Source organism: Boeremia exigua (genome assembly GCF_020726555.1).
Source record: "Boeremia exigua strain MPI-SDFR-AT-0100 chromosome Unknown C7974scaffold_2, whole genome shotgun sequence".
In the NCBI taxonomy this organism is placed as follows: domain Eukaryota; kingdom Fungi; phylum Ascomycota; class Dothideomycetes; order Pleosporales; family Didymellaceae; genus Boeremia; species Boeremia exigua.
Genome location: NW_025763519.1, coordinates 2,347,499 through 2,366,026, shown reverse-complemented (window position 1 = coordinate 2,366,026; position 18,528 = coordinate 2,347,499). Strand labels below are relative to the sequence as shown.

At 51.6% G+C, this 18,528-nt stretch overlaps 8 protein-coding genes across 8 annotated transcripts; 5 read left to right on the top strand and 3 right to left on the bottom strand.

Moving 5' to 3' along the window:
• Positions 1–72: 72 nt before the first annotated feature.
• On the top strand, positions 73–1,856 carry C7974DRAFT_111807 (uncharacterized protein). The gene is made up of 2 exons (XM_046134996.1): positions 73–1,229; positions 1,282–1,856. The coding sequence occupies exons 1-2, from the start codon at positions 329–331 to the stop codon at positions 1,656–1,658; spliced, it is 1,278 nt and encodes a 425-aa protein (XP_046001844.1). The 5' UTR covers positions 73–328; the 3' UTR covers positions 1,659–1,856.
• Positions 1,857–2,189: 333 nt separating this feature from the next.
• On the top strand, positions 2,190–3,908 carry C7974DRAFT_372713 (uncharacterized protein; the record flags this gene model as incomplete). Its single annotated transcript, XM_046140074.1, has 2 exons — positions 2,190–2,748; positions 2,797–3,908. 2 exons carry the CDS (start codon positions 2,190–2,192, stop codon positions 3,906–3,908), a joined length of 1,671 nt encoding a protein of 556 aa, XP_046001843.1.
• Positions 3,909–4,745: 837 nt separating this feature from the next.
• Positions 4,746–7,157, bottom strand: C7974DRAFT_111796 (uncharacterized protein). The gene has a single exon (XM_046134995.1). The coding sequence runs from the start codon at positions 6,881–6,883 to the stop codon at positions 4,979–4,981; it is 1,905 nt and encodes a 634-aa protein (XP_046001842.1). The 5' UTR covers positions 6,884–7,157; the 3' UTR covers positions 4,746–4,978.
• A 116-nt stretch (positions 7,158–7,273) lies between these two features.
• C7974DRAFT_111765 (uncharacterized protein) lies at positions 7,274–8,136 on the top strand. Its single transcript, XM_046134994.1, has 2 exons — positions 7,274–7,562; positions 7,610–8,136. The coding sequence occupies exons 1-2, from the start codon at positions 7,423–7,425 to the stop codon at positions 8,028–8,030; spliced, it is 561 nt and encodes a 186-aa protein (XP_046001841.1). The 5' UTR covers positions 7,274–7,422; the 3' UTR covers positions 8,031–8,136.
• Positions 8,137–8,200: 64 nt separating this feature from the next.
• On the bottom strand, positions 8,201–10,021 carry C7974DRAFT_386263 (uncharacterized protein). The gene has a single exon (XM_046141046.1). The coding sequence runs from the start codon at positions 9,830–9,832 to the stop codon at positions 8,243–8,245; it is 1,590 nt and encodes a 529-aa protein (XP_046001840.1). The 5' UTR covers positions 9,833–10,021; the 3' UTR covers positions 8,201–8,242.
• An 83-nt stretch (positions 10,022–10,104) lies between these two features.
• On the top strand, positions 10,105–12,249 carry C7974DRAFT_111761 (uncharacterized protein). The gene is made up of 2 exons (XM_046134993.1): positions 10,105–10,407; positions 10,458–12,249. Exons 1-2 carry the CDS (start codon positions 10,377–10,379, stop codon positions 12,041–12,043), a joined length of 1,617 nt encoding a protein of 538 aa, XP_046001839.1. The 5' UTR covers positions 10,105–10,376; the 3' UTR covers positions 12,044–12,249.
• A 652-nt stretch (positions 12,250–12,901) lies between these two features.
• On the top strand, positions 12,902–15,130 carry C7974DRAFT_447673 (MFS transporter-like protein). Its single transcript, XM_046145645.1, has 5 exons — positions 12,902–13,210; positions 13,267–13,471; positions 13,523–13,626; positions 13,680–13,852; positions 13,910–15,130. The coding sequence occupies exons 1-5, from the start codon at positions 13,013–13,015 to the stop codon at positions 14,706–14,708; spliced, it is 1,479 nt and encodes a 492-aa protein (XP_046001838.1). The 5' UTR covers positions 12,902–13,012; the 3' UTR covers positions 14,709–15,130.
• C7974DRAFT_372708 (uncharacterized protein) lies at positions 14,883–18,413 on the bottom strand (the record flags this gene model as incomplete). Its single annotated transcript, XM_046140073.1, has 6 exons — positions 14,883–15,015; positions 15,062–15,834; positions 15,887–17,156; positions 17,225–17,856; positions 17,893–18,084; positions 18,156–18,413. 6 exons carry the CDS (start codon positions 18,411–18,413, stop codon positions 14,883–14,885), a joined length of 3,258 nt encoding a protein of 1,085 aa, XP_046001837.1.
• Between the last annotated feature and the right edge of the window lie 115 nt (positions 18,414–18,528).

Below are 18,528 nucleotides of genomic sequence, written 5' to 3'. Positions count from 1 at the left end.
GGCTGAAGGATTCAGATAAGCAGCCACACAAGGCTGTCTCCACAGCTGAACCCCGACCATTCCTTGCACAATGCTCTAGTGATCCTGGTCATTGCTATTGAGGGCTGTTGTGCTCAAACGTGGCGTCCAGTTGTCGATTTGACCCAGTTCTAGACAAGAGGCGCTCAGACCAACGTGTACGAAGGAGCGCAATCCCGGCATAGTTTGATGCTTACTTTGTAACTAAGCCCTCTACTCGATAATTATAAGATCTAAGGGTGACATTTCACACCCCTCCGGCCTTTCTGCGTTTTCCCTACATCGTAAGGATACACGCAGCGAATCTATTATGGCGGCCACAACAGCCTACATCACACTTGCCGTGGTGGATCCAGCTACTTCTCCATCTTGTCAACAAGTTATCGTGCCGAACGTAGGTGCAGCGCCAACAACCAACACCGTATCCTGTCCAGCGTCTTCTTCGTCGAGTGTGCCCACATCAGCGACTGCACTTGCTACTACTTCTACCGAGGCACCTTCCACCCCGGCTGTTAGTGGTGCCACAACAAATGCTGCGAGCATAGCAGACACAAACAACATTCAGACTCCGGCGACAACGCAGCAAACAGCATCAGTCACTTCGGCGGTACCCGTCCCAGGTTCAGGGGCCCCAAACCCACAGCCATCGAATGGGAGCAAGGGACTAGCGGGAGGAGCAGTGGCTGGTGTCGCCGTTGGGATGCTTCTAGCTGGAGTCATCCTCGCCGGAATCGTCTTCTTCTTCTTGCTGCGTCGCCAGAAGAGGCGCCAAGTCACGAGCAGCTCTCGACCACACGCTGCATACGCCGAACGTAATGTAGGACCTGAGAAAGGAGCAACAGTGGTTGCTACAGCCGTGGGCAGCATCGATGACCTGCTTCCACAGCCGGTGGAAGACGATGCCATCACTGGTGATCTTTCCAAGATTCGGGACAACATTAAGAATCATGTGCGGACCTACTATCACTCTGGACCAACATCTTCTGCCGACGTCAATGAGGCGGTTGTTCGAGACGTCGCGGCCATAACAGGGTCGAGCGTTGGTGTGCTTACGAACCTGCTCTCTGATCCAACTAAGAGAGACGGTGCTCTGCGCTCGATCGTAGCAGCAGTGATTCTTACAAGATGCACCGGCGACCGGTATCCCAGCTTACTACCGGATGAAGCAGCTGCTCTTTCATCATCTATGGCAGCAAACAACAACAGCAACTGTAAGTTTTCCTCTATTTGGAGATCGTTTACCAGCTGATCTTTCTGGAATAGCCCACGCAATCCTTTTCAGTAAATGGAAGACCATCACGGGAGCCTTGTTGCAGCAACGATATGGCAGACAAGGCCAGGATTCCGGTCAAGCACAGAGCTCGCAAGACACAGTCGCTGTGCTCGAATCGATCCTGGCGCCATTTGTCAAAGGCGGTGTCGACAATGGTCAACGCCGCAAGAATCTGGACATGATCCTGGCGCGCTCTGCCAACTTTGCCTTTGTGTTGTTTGCTCAGCCTGGCTCCTTTCGCTTCGATTTCGCCAATCATCTTGGCGAACTGGTAGTGTTCCCAGCTTTGATACAGACTGTTGGTGACCAAGGTCAGCCTCTCAGCCCCACAAAGACCTTGACCGAAAAGGAAAGCGTTCCGGCCTGAGTACATATGTGGGGGCGGGATTGCGAGGTTTGCCATTCTTTGCTAGTTGTGCATTAGTATATGCATCTGCGAAATGCACATTTGATGGATCAGGCTGAAATCTAAGGCTTCTGAAATTATGAAAGCTGAAGGAAGGTGTGAACTAAGCTTTTTGGGGTGCCGCTAGCGCGATTATAAATTGGGTGCCTGAAGGGCGACGTTCTGGTCCCAGGCCTCCAACATGCGCGCTGCAATAAGTTGTGATCGGTCCCGTCGTCAACTTTTGATTGGACAGCTGTTACCGTGATCAAAGCCATGTGTTCCGATGGGGCCGTTGGTGCCGCTACCACATGTCCTATCGCGCCTTCGAGGCGAAAAGCTCAGCCGTGCGGCTCTGTCTCTGTAGTAAAGCTTTGATGGGGTCTACACGATCCCCGCGCATCTTTCCGCTGTCACGGCTTCTTCGCAACTCACTTCTTTGGTCATGTCGCCATGCCGCTGATAGTATCTGCAGTCAACGTCAGCCTGTGACGACCCTGAACTCACCCCGAAATGGACCCCTTAAGTGCGGGGGTGTTCGCCAGTATTGGCAGTGCTTTCAAGTTTGCTGACGTAGCTGTACGGGTCGCAGAAGTCGGAAGCGAGAATGCGGTGTTCGTACGCGCAATATGCGTTGTGCGCTCAGACCTCGAAGAAGTCGAACGACTTTTGAGTTTGGGGTCGATCCAAACGAAGCTGAAAGGCACACCCGGGAAAGTCCCCTGGGTCAAGAACGCAATCCAGAACACGAGGTGTGCGCTCAACGAGATCGGTAAATGGGTTGAACGAGCGCGAGTCGAACAGGAAACCACAGGTTCAATCAAGTTCGAAACGAGAATTCGATGGGTGTTCAACGACCACGAAAAGCTTCTCAACCGCAAAACAGAGCTTACTACCTGCCATCAGCAGCTTTCAAACGTCCTCGGGTATCTGGCGGGCCTAGAAGATATACCGATGAACCCTCCGTTGTTAGGTTTGGAAGATTCCACGCACTTTGACGACATCTTAGCCAGACACAATAGGCTGAGTAGACCAACAGCGTCGAGGACTAGTCTGAAGACAATCCCAAAAGGTCAGTGTGCTTATCACGAATATCTATCTGCGCTAACATCTTACGCAGTGCAACATGAAGCCTTAGCACATGTAAATAAGGCAAGGCCGGAGTCTAATTCACTTGATCGACCGCCCAATGTGTGGAATTCACCTAAACAAGTACCTACCACTGCATATGAGCAACATGGTTTCGAACAGTCTCCTTCGATATCGTCATCACTGTCCCCTCCCTGCAGCCCACCGCCAGCATATACAACTGCAGTCTCGCTCGATCCAGTACGCCATGACGTGCATTCAGGCTCTTACCCATGGAATACAATCGAGAAGGACGTCGCTGCCACTCGGTCTGTTGGGAAGAGAGATACGTTGGATACTTCCTATGACAATATTTGGGCCTGTAAAAGTGACCCTGTTAGCATGACTGTTCCAGAGCTGGCTGGAGATACTATCGTGTTCAGTGCGACTAATTCAGCAGGACCTGTCAACCCATACGAGCTGTGTGCGAGTACAGTGAAGCCAACCTCAGGTGGCAGTCGAGCTGCCCAACGACCGCATGAGAACCTTGCAGAGATGCTAGGTGACCTTCACTTCCGTGCTGAACTACCCAACAATGTTATTAATCCACCACCGAGACACTCCCCACGGTCACGAGCAGAATTTGAGCCAGTCGAAGCGGTCCAGTCGAAGAGGAGGACGACTTCGGAAACACCACCCAGGGTGCACCGCCGCCCTCTCCCAGCAAGTGCACTAAGCGATTCCCTACTCACGGTGCATGAGCTTCCATCGGTACTTACAACACACCACAAAATGCCGCCGTCATCGTATCAAGATTCCCGTGCGGCCATCAAGGATTCTTATGACAGTGAGCTATTTCTCTGGAACCCGCATCAGCCGCACATAAAACAGAGACCTGTATCCTCCATTGCAATGCAGTCGCATGAGAAGAAGGCAGCTTCAGTCTCGGATTTGAGTAGATACTCTGCACCCCCACCGATGGCATCGGCACGTAATGAATACGCTACTGCATCTTCCGCGGATTCGACTACCTCACGGGGACTTCATACAAAGCCAGAGGTGCCTAGAGCATTCAGTGCACCTAGCACACAGGACCCAACGACGTACACCAGGATGCAAAGTCAGAAGCGGATAATGGATCTTCTGAGCAGCATTGACACATGAAGCGGAGCTCCCAAATCATATTTTCGACTATGTTTCAATCAAACATGAACGCTACCAGTGAAAGAGCTTTGAGGCTATTATGTGCGTATTCGACATCTTTGTTTCCCTCACGTTGCTGTTCGATAGGGTAGAGCCTCAGACATCAGGGCAACATCGAGCACGGGCAGACGCAAGCAGGAATGTCAGCAGACAAACGTGCAATCAAATTCGAGCTACATAAATGCATTCCTCCTTACCAGTATGGCGCTACACAAACGGACAAAGGGGGGTGCGATCTAATGAACCTCAAGGAGTGGGAGAGTTCGATGAACAGAGTGCGGTGATGTCATGGGAGCAGAAGCGTACAGTGGGAAAACAGAGAACAGACAAAGAGCGAGCGGCAGACGAAGGAGAGGGGCCTCTTCTGGGACTACAAGAAAAAAAGAACAAATTCAACAAATCGACAAATCAAGCCAAATACCAAACCATCCCGAAAAACTTCTCTATACTGGCGTCCTGTCACGCCCAGCCGCACGCCATCTTGGGTTGCAAAACCCGCACCGTCCCCAACCCAACCCACGACTTTAGAGTTCGTATCCAAGAACGAGCCGCGCATTCTCGCTGATGAGATCCAGAAATGACGTTGGGGGTTAAGGAGAGTGCTCCAGTCTACTACCAGGGGTCTTTGGAAGACCGGACTTCATACCCAGTGTCGCTGGATAAAATTGAGGCGTTGCCATTCTTTGGTGCAAGGACACAGGATTCGCTTGATGAACGACGGTCTTGAGGACTAACGGAATCGCGTTGATTGAGCGGCAATGGCAATTTGTGAAGTCTAACGATGGTGCGATTCACCGAGGTAACGGAGGGCGTTAGACAGTTTCAAAGAGATGTATGGATCCATGTTAATTAAGGTGGATGTATTCGTGGCGGCTGCAAGCTTGCAGAATACTCCACCCAGTGACTTGGATGCTGGAAGATTGGATACTAGATAGTATTGACATTTTTTGTTGTCAACATAACGTACCGATTCCGCGCTGCAGCTTGCCCCGAGAACGGCGAGACGGGTTGTATGCACCGCATGATGCTCTCTACTGCGACTGTGGTCCGTGATCGTTTTCCTCGACCTTTTTGATGAGTAGATGCTCCAAGAAAAACCAGTAGTACTCCATGTGCGCTGTCAGACCATCGTATTGACGTCTGATATTCTTGTTGTTCTTTATGATGTTGTAAGCAGAAGTTGGGTCCGTCACAAAGGTGTTCCAATCGTCTTGGGTACGCGGCGGCGATAGTGGTTGGTCGTCTTTATCGATTATATTCCACTCGTGGTCCACCAGTACGGGAGGCATAAGTGGTTTTACGTCGAGTGGATAAGTGGCTAGGAGGTGGCTCAGGTAGATAAACAAGTGCTGCCGCAGGCGGAGAATCGATATTGTTGCTGTCGAAATAGGAACGCTTCGTCCTGAAACTATGCGTTCATTAGAGAAGGTTATGGCGGTGCTTAAAGGATTTAGGGTTTCGTGATCGAGCAACTGTTCAAGAGATCGCAGATCCACATGCGCACCGATGTGTGGGTTGTCCTTGACACGGAGCACTAAAGTGGTTTCCCCGCCATTTCTCAGCCAACGCCTTGCGAACTTTCGAGCGGCGATGTTGTCATCACCCTTATTAAAGATGAAGTCTGTAACTTCGCACAGAATTCTCACCTGATACCTGTAGCTCATGATGCGACCAGGGAGGTAAAATCCAGAAATCTTGAGGTGTACGCTTTGATGACTCGCTTCGTATTCTCTGTACTGATCATACCGGGCAACTGGAAGAGCCTTGCACACGTTGTTGAGCTCCAAGTTGATATGAACCACAGGTCGAAGGCCGGTATTGATCGCAGATTCTTCTACATCTCGTTCCAAATGATGCCGAATATGAAGCCGTACGTTGTGGGGTAATCTGAACAGGCCAAATTCGTCGTCTATAGGAGGCTCGGGGATCCATTTTGCCATCGTGCCAAATTCGGAGACGGAGAAATTTATAGCTCCGCTGGGGGTACTCCCGTGTGGATAGTTCGGGCTGATGAAATTGCTTACGGGACTAACGCCTGCGAACTCTGCAAAGCTAAGGTGAGGAAGCAAGACATCGAGCTGGAGAGACTCCAAATTACGGAAGTATTTGCGGTGTCGACGAATCATAAGCGCGTCCTCTTCACCAAGCGTCTTCAGTAGGTTGTTCAGGGATACAACCCAATTCCGTGGAGGCTCTTCATGATGATCGGTCGGAGCCCATGGTGTATCTTCAAAATACTCGCCTCGGACGTAACGCTCCGTGTGAACGAATGCGATATTACAGACAGGCATGTCCCACTTGATCTTCAATATCGGAAGCAGATCGATAGTTGTCCTATCTGAGTTCTTCGGACATCCTTCATAGGTGCAGACGGCGTCGAAATCAATCCTGACATCATGGAGAAACCTGTAATTGTGGCCAATATTGGCAACCCACATCGGCGCGTAGTGAGCTTGATGATAGGCTTTTTGTCGCTCGAGAGAATGCCACTTGTCTCGTCTGAACAGATCATGCCTCGTAATCATACGTGAGAACGTGAAAGAGTTCTCTCCGTACAGAATCCCAGAAGCCTCATGATAGATCTGGCGGCATGATGCCAGAAGCTTGATGCCGTCTCCAAACCGATGCTGAAAATCTGCCGAACGCTCGAACTCCCACCTTTCCTGTTCGATAAGCAGCTGATAATTCTTCCTTGATAATACCATCGGGTCGCCCTGGTCAAGGGAAAATTCTCGGGCATAGTCTGACCACCTCGTCGTAGATTCATGATGGTTAAGGGGAAGTTCAGCGTAATACGCGTCGCGATTATGGAGAAATACGGATGCATCGCGTTTGAACAAAAGATCGTATATCAGCCCGCGAAGTTCTGCAGGGAGATCCAGAAACGATGTGATTCCGGGGTCGATAGGACCGGAAATGGTTCTTGGAATTTCCATGAGTCGTTGTGCACGTGCGAAGATCTGTTGGACAGGTAAGAGTGCGAAACACACTTGAATGCCTGACCTATGGGGGAGTGGCGCGTATTCTCAGATCTCGTGTTGTAGGAGACGGAGGGTGGCACCAGGCGCGAAGGCACCGTGTCGTTAGCTCGCTTCCTAGCGGTCCCACTTGTACCACCACCCAAGCTCAGCAGGTGCCCCAGTCCATCGCCTTCGTCTCATCGACAGCATGAATTCACTCAAACAGACAAGTTGGTCGCAACCACCTCACCATCTTGCAATGTGTCTTCAGGCTTGCAGCCAAGCTGTGCGTTGTATAAACCCCTGTAATCGCGCCAGGCAACCGTTCAGGCCCACCAACAACACAAAGATGACTGTCAAATGCAGCAAAACTCGTATCTGTGTAGGAATTGTGAACTTGGCGACACCGTGTTTAAAGTATGTATCAGGCAACAACAATATGCCATAAGATATACAACCCAGAGTGCAAGTTAAAGAAACATTCGCAAACCATCCACACTGCACGCAAATAAGCAATGTCTATTCTCAAAACCCTCGTCCCTGTGCTCCTCATACTCGGCTTCCTTCAAGCTGGTGTTCTCGCACTGCCCATAGTATACGTGCGTTTTCAAGTGTACTTGAATTTCTACGAACGCTACCTCTTTATCGCAGCTCTGTAGGCCCCAACATCAACTTACATCCATGCTCCGCTAACGCATTTAGTCTCTTCATCGCCTTCGTGATACACCCCCTGCTTATCATCGGTCTCATCACATTCACCGTCGCACCTCCTCTACTCTCCCTACGCCACACCATCAGTGATCGCCTGAGCACCGCCTACATCGCGCTCACTCCCTCCGCGCTCTCCTCCGCACCTTTTCTCGACAAGGGTCTGCCGACCACGGGTAAAGAGTGGCTGATGACGCTACTTGGAAGCTATGTTGGCTGGAAGACGCTGGGCACGGTGCCGAGTCTGATGATATTGTTGGTCTTCCTTGCGCTGTACAGTGGTCGAGAAGATGCTGATGAGCGCAGGGGATGGATTGCTAAAGGGGGATTGAGGGGTGGAAAGGAGGTGGAGAAGGTGACGGAGACTGGTTTAGGAGTAAGGAGTGAGCGGACGGACGTGCAGACTGTTGGTTGAAGCGAACGCGTGGTGCGTGCGTCGTTTATGGCGCTTTGCAGAGAGATGTGGAGATAGGGGAGGGGGGTGAGAACGAGCGAAGTTTGTGGAATGCTGGAAATGGTGATGGCTATGTGGTGGCAAGCATGTTTCGCTCACTGTTGTGACGTTTGGTATGACGTTTAGTTATAGGAACTGTTAAATTGAATTGAACAAACGGAAAATTTGGGTATCTATGAAAGTCTCTCTGCAGCAGTGTTGCTATCTTCTAGTTCCACCTCCTCCTCAATCGTCGGTAATATTTGATATCTCCCGCTCTTGCCCGCCCTCTTGAGACACTTGCTTGTGTGCAATAGGTGCCCTCTCTTTTGCCTCACGAAGGCTGCAAAACATGCTGCGCTAAGCGCCACAGCGCCCGCGCTGATATATACTGGATATTTGAAGTCCTCGGGTCGGTAAAAGATCATCGTTGTTGCGAAGCTCAGTAGCTCGAAGAAGTTCTGGAGCGACATCTCAATCGCCGAGAATGAGCCACGTGTTGCCTCGGGCGCATCTTCCTGCACCAGGTACTGTACGCACAAATCGAACCCCCAGAGTCCAAGGCGACTGAGGGCAACTCCACCAACGAGTGCGAGACCGGCAACTTTAAGGTGTGTTTCTGAAGTCATGGCGGCGAAGAAGCTGATTGCCACCATGATGGTGATGAGCTGTTCGTTGATGAACCAGAGTCCAGAGCGGACGGCGCCAATTTTGGACATGAGAAGTGGTGCAGCGCATGTTGCTGAGAGCTCGAGAATGACGGCGATTAGGCGCATGATGGAAACGTGGGTACTTGTGAAGCCAAGGGTAAGGAGGTATGTGGTCATCTGGGAGGCGAAACTGAGGACTGTGAGATATAGCAGTGATAAGGAAAATGAAGCCAGGAAGGCCGGATTCTGAAAATAGTCTTTCCACGGACCAACGTTATCTCTGATGAAGTTCAGAGTGGATCGTGACGGGTCGGTGCGTGTACCGCCCGGTGATTGCGGCGTTTCATTGGTGTTTCTTTGGTCTTTTCCGTGCCCGAGCTCAGGGACTGCCGAGTAGACTTGCGCAATGGCGAAGTACTCGACCAGCACGCTGATAGCGTTCTGGCCGAAGACCACCCATATGGCGACCTTTGTTGAATACCCATCGAGCAGACCGATGCCAAGCGGTGCGATTAATTTGCAGACGAGGTCGATTCTGCGCATCGTGCTGTTCAACTCCTGTCTCTCGACACCTAGACTGTCAGAGACTACTATGGCCCAGTCTCTTTCGACGGCTACTGTGTTGGCGACAAAGGCCAGTTTCTCCACACCCGCTAGCGCGGTGACCAGGCCGAAGAGCCCGTATAGGACCAGCCCATTGCTAGGGTTGCCGACCAGCAGCGCAGCTAGGACGAGGCATGAAAGGGCGACAGATATTCTCTGCCACAGGATGCTCTGCCGCACTACGTAGAGGCGGTTCTTGCTGTCGACTAAGCTGCCAATCCAGGAACCGAGGGCCGCGGCGATGGCAGATCTGAACAAGGCATAACAGGAGGCGAAGAAAAGCGTTCCAGGAAAAATCGTTGCCAGAAAAATAACAGCACCGAATTCGAAAGTTCGTGCATTCCAGGTGGAAAGAGTGTGAGATACATAGAGGCGATAAAGGAGCGGTTTCGGAGACTGGGTGTGGAGTCGTTGTTCGGCGGGGTATGGGCTGGTGCTGTCCAGCGGGGTGCTCGTCGATGCACTCGACGCGGAACTCATGTTGTGCGCAATTGTAGTTGTGGACTGTTGAAAGCCATGAGAGGCAGACATGGCACAGAAGAATTCATATCGAAAGCTGTGACCTGGTGATCAGGCGCTCTGGCCTACGGACATCTGGGCAAGCCGAATCGCCAGCTGTGCTGGACCCTTCTGATCTGCAGCTGCCTAGGTGGGTTTAGGTTAAAGTTGAGCGTAGCCTTTTCATTTTCGACACGGCGCTGAGGGTCTCTCCACCGCGCATCCTGGTCACCCCACAGCATTGCGCGTCTTTAGCACCAGTTTATATTGTGTGCGTGGGTTCAGGTGTTCGTGGCCACCAATGTCTCGTGGTGTGGCGACTCCCACGGCGCCTTGACGGACGCTAGTTTGACCGCTCTAATTACAGGCTCCCTACAAGCACCCCAATTAGCTGGTGGTCTGTAAGTGATGCAGCGATGGAACCCTCTCTACGTTTGTGTCTGTATCTTCTGCGTCTGTACGGTAAACACGGCAACCATGAAGCTTAGCTAGGGCAAAATCCCCGTGCGCCTGTCTGTCCGCTATGCCACGACGCGCCTTCACAACATCTGTGTGAGCCACAGCACTTCAATAACGAATGCCACGTCCGCTAAGAGGTTTTCGGCGAGGTATGTTCTGCACAAGCTTCATCCGGCGCGGGGCCCGTTGACACTACCAGGATGGCTTCTGTTGCCCCTCGGCCGGCGCCCTGCCCAGTTCCAGCGCTCCTTCCTCCGACAGCTGCCACCCACCGCTGAACGGCCGTCCGAGCGCCCGCACAACACCGACGACGACGTCAACGATAAACAAGAGCGAAGCAAGTTCGCACGTAGCGTGCTCGAAGGCAGCACTGTAGCTCTCATCTCCCTTCTGGGCTTGGCGCTCGGAGGCTACGGCTACAGCCTCTTCTACAAGAGGACTGTCCGGAGTAAGATCGAGAATGCTTTCGCCACTGGCTATAGCTCGCAAGAGCGTGTCGCACTCGGCCGCGTCGCCTATGGCACCGAGCCAGAGCAGATACAGGAAATCGTGGAGAAGGAGTACTGGGTGCCACGAGATGAGCAGGAGCAGGTGAACGACATTGTGAGCGGTAAGACCCGCGGCAAATATTACCTCATCATTGGTGAGAGGGGTACAGGAAAGCGTGCTTTGCTGTTGGAAGCCATGCGCAAGGTCAACGGAGACGGCGTGGCAATGCTGGAGGCCCACAGCGAGTTGGAGGTCTTTCGGACGCGGCTCGGTAAAGCAATCGATTATGAGTTCCACGAGGACTATATCGGAGGCTTGTTTAGTATCAGAGGTCCGCGAGACAGCACTCCCCTACTCGACATCGAGCGCGCCCTGAACCAGCTGGAGAAAGTTGCTCTGTCGATGAGGAAGCGTCGTGGCAAGCCTCTCTTGATGGTCATCAACAACATACACCTCTGTAAAGATGATGACCAAGGTCGTGATCTGCTGGAGATCCTGCAGCAGCGAGCAGAGATCTGGTCCACCAATCAGCTAGTCACCGTCGTCTTCACCTCTGATGAGCATTGGACGTTAGAGCGCTTGATACCTCATGCCACCAACATGCATGTCATGAACATTCGCGATGTTCGGAAGGACCTAGTCATTGACTCGTTGAGGAAATACCGCGCCAAATACCACAACGAACACGTACCACAAAGCATCCTTGACGAAGTGTTTGCAAAGGTCGGTGGTCGATTGATCTTCCTGAACTTAGTAGCCAAGTCAAACGATATGCTCCAAGTATGCGCCAACATCAACAGACGCGAGAAGTCATGGTTCCTCAACCAGTGCTGGATCCTCGGCGACTCGATGGACGATGATGTCGAAGAAGAGCAGAAGTTCTGCGCCGCAGCTATCGTCCTTGCTCGCGCACTTGTTAATCGCGAAAAGGAGAATGCCGATCCAGATGGCGTTCTACCTGAGATCCCCCTGCATGAATCTCGCCAAATCATTACACGCGCCGATTTCATCAGGCCTTTCGACCACATCAATGTCATCCACATCGACGCGTGGGGTATGGTCCGCGCTGACTCGGTGCCAATGCAGAACGCCTTCCGCGAGATCTGCAATGAACCGGGCTTTGAGGAACATTTGAAAGCTACGCTTAACAGGCTGGATGAGCTTGAGAGTCTGGCTAGAACACGAGAGGTGAGCTGGAGGGCAGCTCCAGATAGAAGCGGTGGGATTGTGCCAGTACAAACGTACTGCGCAAAGATATCAGATCCACGTGCTGGTGGTCACGAAGCAGTGGTATAGACTACTTCCATACATCACGCTAATGCGCCTAGCATCTCGGCGGCAAGGAGAGATGTACACCTGCGTTTCCAATAGCCTGGATGTTGGGTTTCTCAAGTCGCGCTACCTTCTTTGTCGTCCCCTCGTCCATCTTTCCACTGACCAGGCGCTCGTCTGCTTCTCACTTGATCAGTTGGCATCGCATTGTTTGCAACCCTTCCAAATTTCGGCACGTCTATTCTTTACGCAACATTTCCCAAGTGATCCCTTGTTGATGCTCAAGCTGGACCACCATCGATGAATAGCGTGGGGCTTGACAAGATCGTTCCCCCACGTTCAGCTCACGTGCCACGTTACGAGGTCAACGCGACGAAAATGGCGCTCAGCTCATCCGAGACATGCATCACTGCAATTGGACACTTCGCTGATTTATTAAGGACTAAAAGACGAGAACCGAAGTCTAGCCGCAGCCGCATCGAACTGCCGCTGGCCAAGAGCCCAACTAGAGAAGCAAGTGGCTCGGCTTGAGGGCAAAGACGCATTCGGCTGGGCAACCCCAGCATCGGTGTGGGCCCGCGTTCGGCGACTCCGCCGATGCATTGCAGATAATATCAGTCTTGGACTCGCCATTGGATCATTCGCTCGTTCTGGCCGACCTATCGATCTTGGGACAGAGTCCGGGGAAGCGTGGGGGTTAGCCTTGGTATGCGGGGGAGTCTCTGGGGTAGCACGTGCGACTAAGCAAGAAGGAGCATAGCAATGCAGCATCCGACTCAACACCAAGACATTTCAAGCCACCGCACCGGGACAAGATGCTCAGGCAGGATAGTCGAGTCTCGGCCTGGCTTGGAAGATGTTGCCAACACCGCTTGAGGTTCGATGACGGCGGTTGGCCGAACTTCTATAAGATGAAGAGGCCTGTATGATCGACAATTTGTCTATTCCTCCTCAAGTTTCAATACAGATCTGGGGCTTCACTTGACACGTATCATGGCCTCCACAGTAGATCATGCTCCCGAGAAGAAGGATATCGCCGGCGCAAACTATGTCGAACGCGTTGAAACTCACGACAATGACCTTGCCCTGGCAAAGGTAGAGGCTGATGCGAAGCTTGATGCGTTCGGTGCTCGCAGCAAGACAAACCCCGCGGAAATCGCCTTGGTGAAGAAGCTCGATCGAACCATCCTCGTAAGTTTTCTGCAGTCCAGCAGACGGAGCTTGACGACTGACTTGTGTGATAATAGCCCATGCTCTGGATCATGTACTTCTTCAACTTCCTCGATCGCAATGCGCTTGTCAACGCCAAGCTCAACTCACTGGATGCGGACTTGGGCCTCAAGGGCACCCAGTACAACACGCTGATTTCAATCCTGTTTGTTGGATACATCGCGGGACAGATTCCATCGAACATGATTCTCAACCGAGTTCGCCCATCATGGTACCTAGGTGGTGAGTTTGTCCAACATCTGCGATATTCTGATCAAAGCTGATTTGCTCAAGGTTTCTGCATGGCCTGGTCAATCGTGTGTCTGGCGACTTTCAAGGCAACGAATTTCGGAACCATGCTTGCCTGCCGCTTCTTCCTTGGAGTAACTGAGGCTCCTGTAAGTTTCTACAACATGATCTGCGAGAATGGTGCACTAGCTAACAGGAATAGTTCTACCCTGGTGCTCTCTTTTTGCTGTCGCTCTTTTACACCAAGAAGGAGATCGCTACCCGCATGGCCATCTTCTACACCGGTAACATGATCGCTTCTAGCTTCGCTGGCCTGATCGCTGCCGGTGTCTTCGCTGGACTTGACGGAACTCACGGCCTCGCTGGATGGCGCTGGTAAGTCAACACCCTACTCAGCTCATCCAGGCCACATCACTGACACCTTGATATTAGGCTCTTCCTCATTCAGGGCGCTCTTTCAATCGGCGTGGCATGTGTCTCATTCTTCCTCCTTCCCGATCACCCCCTCCAGACTCGCTGGCTGAGCGAAGCCGAACGCCAGCTCGCCCACAACCGCATTGCCGCCGACACCACGCAGCGCGAGGAAGCCACCAGCGTCTGGGTTGGTCTGCGCCAAGCGCTCGCCGACTGGCGCACCTGGGTCTTCTGCCTCATGTACAACACTCATATTTCGTCCGTCAGCTTCCAGAGCTTCCTGCCCACCGTCGTGCGCACCCTCGGCTACAACACCACCACCACGCTCGCGCTCACGTGCCCGCCTTACCTCCTCGCTGCCGCCATGGCCATCGCTATGAGTTACACATCTGGTCGCTACAACGAGCGCACCTGGCACATCACCGTGTGCAAGTGCATCATCATCGTCGGCTTCATCATTCCTGCCGTGACGACCAACATCGCCGCACGCTTCGTCGCCATCTTCATCTTCGTCACGTTCTCCTTCGGCATCAACAACATCATGCTCGGCTGGACCAGTGTGACGCTCGGCCAGACGCCCGAGAAGAAGGCGGTTGCGCTCGCGCTGTGCAACTCGCTCGGTAACATGAGCAGTATCTACACTCCGTACTTGTGGCCCAGCACGGACAACCCGCGCTTCTTGAAGGCGTGGATGGCCAGCATTTCGTTCTCGGCGGTTGCGGTGCTGTCAGTGTGGATTATGCGAATCAGTTTGCAGCACAAGAACAAGAAGATGAGGCAGTCGAACCCGGAGACGTTGGTGTTCTACGTTTATTAGACGATCTCGTGGGCGAGACGCACAAGAGGTAGTACTCTTAGCCTGGACACGTCTAGATTTCATGCACAGCAAATTCGATTTTACATGCTCTTCCAGTTGGCTCCAGCTAAGGAACGTGATGTTCAACGTCGACTTTTTGTCCTTGTCCTCATCCTTCGGGATCGAAATGTTATCCTAGCCCTCTGGGCCCTCTGAAGTCCCAGGTGAGTATTCCAGCCTCTGAGTTCTAAAAACCCCTAAGTCTCCATAGTCGGCTCCAGTGTCAGACAATTCACTCTTATCAATAGAACTAGACAAAGAGCGCTGCCTTCTGCAAGTCAGTTGAGAGGGTGCAAAGGTTTCGTGTGACTGACCTGAACTTGCCTGCACTCAATCGTGCTTTGGGGTCAATCTGCAGCATTTGTTCCAAAGCCTTTAAGGACCCACTTAATCGTCCTGTGACCCGGACCCACACAACTAAGAAGATGTCGGTGACTTCCTCACGCAGTTGGGCTCTAGCATCAGGTCCAGTTTCTGTGAAGTAGTAAAACGCCCTGTTTGGTCGACCACCTGGTCTAACAGGCCGCTCTCGGCTCTCTCGAAATTTGCACAGGTTATCGTACCCCATTACGTGCCATACCAAGATCTCTAGAAAAAGACAACCGAGAGACCAACTGGCGACACTGTCAGCACTGGCTGTCTCCAAAGGCTCTGGAGGTCTGTATACTGGGGATAGTACTGCCGACTTTCGTTCTCCGGATGGTCCAGGTTGAATTATTTGAAATGACTCAACCCAGAGACACAGCATCTTGGATTGGTCAGGACATGACACCATGATATTCTCGGGGTGGATGTTGAGAATTCGATTAAAGAATTCGCCGTCGTGCAACTTTTCCACTGCTGCAGCAATGCCGCGTAATTCAATCGCGAGTTTCGAGCTGTCCAGCTTTGGTCTTGAAACTTTCGACATGTACTGCTCTAGGTTTCCGTCATTTAACCTGTAGAGTATGTACAAGGAAGACGGCATTGAGAAAGCTGCAAAGCATTGTACAGTATGTTTCAGTTTGACTTGCAGCACATCGCGAACGACATCCATATTGTACTCCTTCTCGAATCTGTAAACACGCATCGCGAACTTGTTTTCCATCTAAGTCCAGTCAGCGCATGGGCAATGCTTGTACCTAGAACGAAGAACTTACGGGATGGAGGGAGTGCTCTCCAAAAGGAATGCGAACTTTGAAAATCTCACTCCAATATCCTTGCCAAAGAGGCTGCGAAACGTCGTAATCGACTGGTATGGACCATCGATCATCCAGAGCCTGAAATGACCCCAGCTCAAAGTAGGCTGTGTTAAAATAGCGCTGGGAATACATAAATAGCTGCTCAGAGTCCGTTTGCTCCAGAAGCTCTTCGAGTGTTAATGGAAAGTCTTCGGATCTGAATGGAAATACTGCGTCTGAGATACCCATATCCATGAAACCTTTGAAAAGATCCATAGATACCATGCTATAGATACAGCAAGCAAATATCTTGCGGTAATCCCTGATTTCGAGGACGAGGGCATCTTTCATTGGCTTGCTGGAGATCAGGTCACTTGCCACACTTGCCATCTGCAGAATCACAGATTGTGATGTAACCCGCTCGAAGGCTGGTCTTGGCAAGAAGCGTTGTCGTATCCCATTAAATTCTGTATTGGCCATGTGGTCGACCATGAAATTTCGAACCTCTCCAGCGTCCTTAAACTCGGATACTTCCTCCTCAGTCATGCTGACTCCAGACTGAACTCCTGACGTGCCATCAACCTTGTTGCGCTGGGCCTGTTTTCTTTGCAAGTCGATGAGTAGCGGATCGGAATCAGCTGATTGCGCAGATACAGGTGAAGTGCTGAAGAGCTTTGTCCAAAGTTGTGGATCTTCTGGCGGTGGTATGCCAAAGGTGTTTTCAATTACCGGCTCTGTATCCCATACAATCGACTCGTTGTCATCATCGACTTCCTGTGTAGACCAGCGGTCATCCATGCTTGAATCCTCTGATACGCCATGGAAGTTACCACCGTGATCATCCTCTGCCTGATGAGATGCCTCGGAACCACCTTCAGCATCACTGTTACTGAAGGAGAGGACGAACAGTGACAGCTGCTCCAAGTGTTGTGCGACATGAGAGAACAGTCTCGACAGGGGCATATTTGTAGGGCAGAGTGGACAGCTCTCTATCTTCTCATCACTCATTGGTCGCTCACTGAGCGTGAGTATCAATGGCAGCTGATCTCCTAAGACCATTTCAGAATGGCTGTTGCGTAGATGCGTGATGAAAGACTGTGGATCTTGAAAGGCCTGATGACAGTCATCTGAGCATGCCCATTGCCGTCGATGCATCTGATTTTCGTGATATATCCAGTCATGGCGCGCGTGATACAACCTTGTGGCACTGACGCAGTCACTGAACGTGCACACATATGGACGCAGATCCCTAAAAACATGTGTTCTGCGGCGGTAGGTTGTTAGCGAGGGTTTCAACAGAAACGATGTAACACGTACTTCCATGCCCGCCTGCTTCGCATCACGCTCGATTTCAGGCTGAGCCCACAGTATGGACACTTGAACTCCGTATTTTCATGGGCGACTTGTGGTAGTGGAGGAACTCTTGTTGAACCAAACTTGCCAATGACGGATTCCTCGTACTCAGTTTGAGCCACAGGATTCTCGTTTACCGCTGACATGATAGCTGTCGAGAAAGAAACCTTTGACTTTGTTGTAGGTGCTGCTTCACTTAGAGGAGGAGGTAGCTGTAGATTTTCAAAAGCAGTAGCCTGGTCTGTGCTGGATGGAGGCAATTTGGCTTGGCTTCGCACTCTTGGTTCGAGATCGGCATGAGTTGGTGGCTTTTCAGGGGAGTCAGCATGATGGAGCCAGTACCGTAATTGTTTACGGCGCATCATGTTTGCCAATGCTAATCGTAGAGTCAAATCTTTGGGTACTTGGACGCTCGCTGCGGCGTTGGAAATTCGTCCTCGATAATCTCCCTTGTTCTGAGCGGCCCAGTCGTCATACCATTGCAGGAGCTTTTCTTGAACATGTCCTTGATCAAAGGGTAGAAACTCTTGCATGCTGTTCTCGTTGTCTCTTTCTGATTTGTTGGAGCGCAGGTACTTTCCAGCTAGTCCTGCGCGCTTCAGCAACATTGAAGCGTCATAGAGCAAACGTACCTGTTCTGATACATGACGCATTGCTTTGATCAATTTGGTTTGGCTTTGATGTTGTGAAGATATTGTAAGATCAAGAACAGTCTCCTGGTCATTCAAATCAGATGTGACAAGTCCTCGGCTGGCAGCTGTGTTGGGAAGACCATGGTGCTCATTCGAGGCATCCAAAGCAGCGTTCGCAGCTTCGTTTGTTAGCTTTGAAGATCCGTAAGATAGAGAAGCTGACCTGACTTCAGTAGATTGGACAATTGCCCGAGAGTGCTGACCAGAATACGCTTTGTTTTCGCACGGTCTCTCACAAGCTCATCGAGGGAGCCTCGTGAACCAGGAGGTAGAATAACTCGGGTTTGCTCAGCCCAAATCCTCAGTTTACCGTATTCCTCTGCCGCTGCGTCGAGTGACAGGGAATCACGTTGACGAGTGCGGAAAGCAGGATCGTTCAGTCGGGATAACAGGGACTGGAATGCTGATGCACATTGTTCGTAAAGCTCAGCGAGAGACTGTACTGCGTCATCGTGTGACATGACTCTGATGCGGTAGATGTTTTGACTGCTGCTGATTGCTGTGTGTATATGATCACTATGAGTAGCGTGCGTGAAGTGTCACGTATACGTAGTGAAGTAACGAGCCATTTCGCGG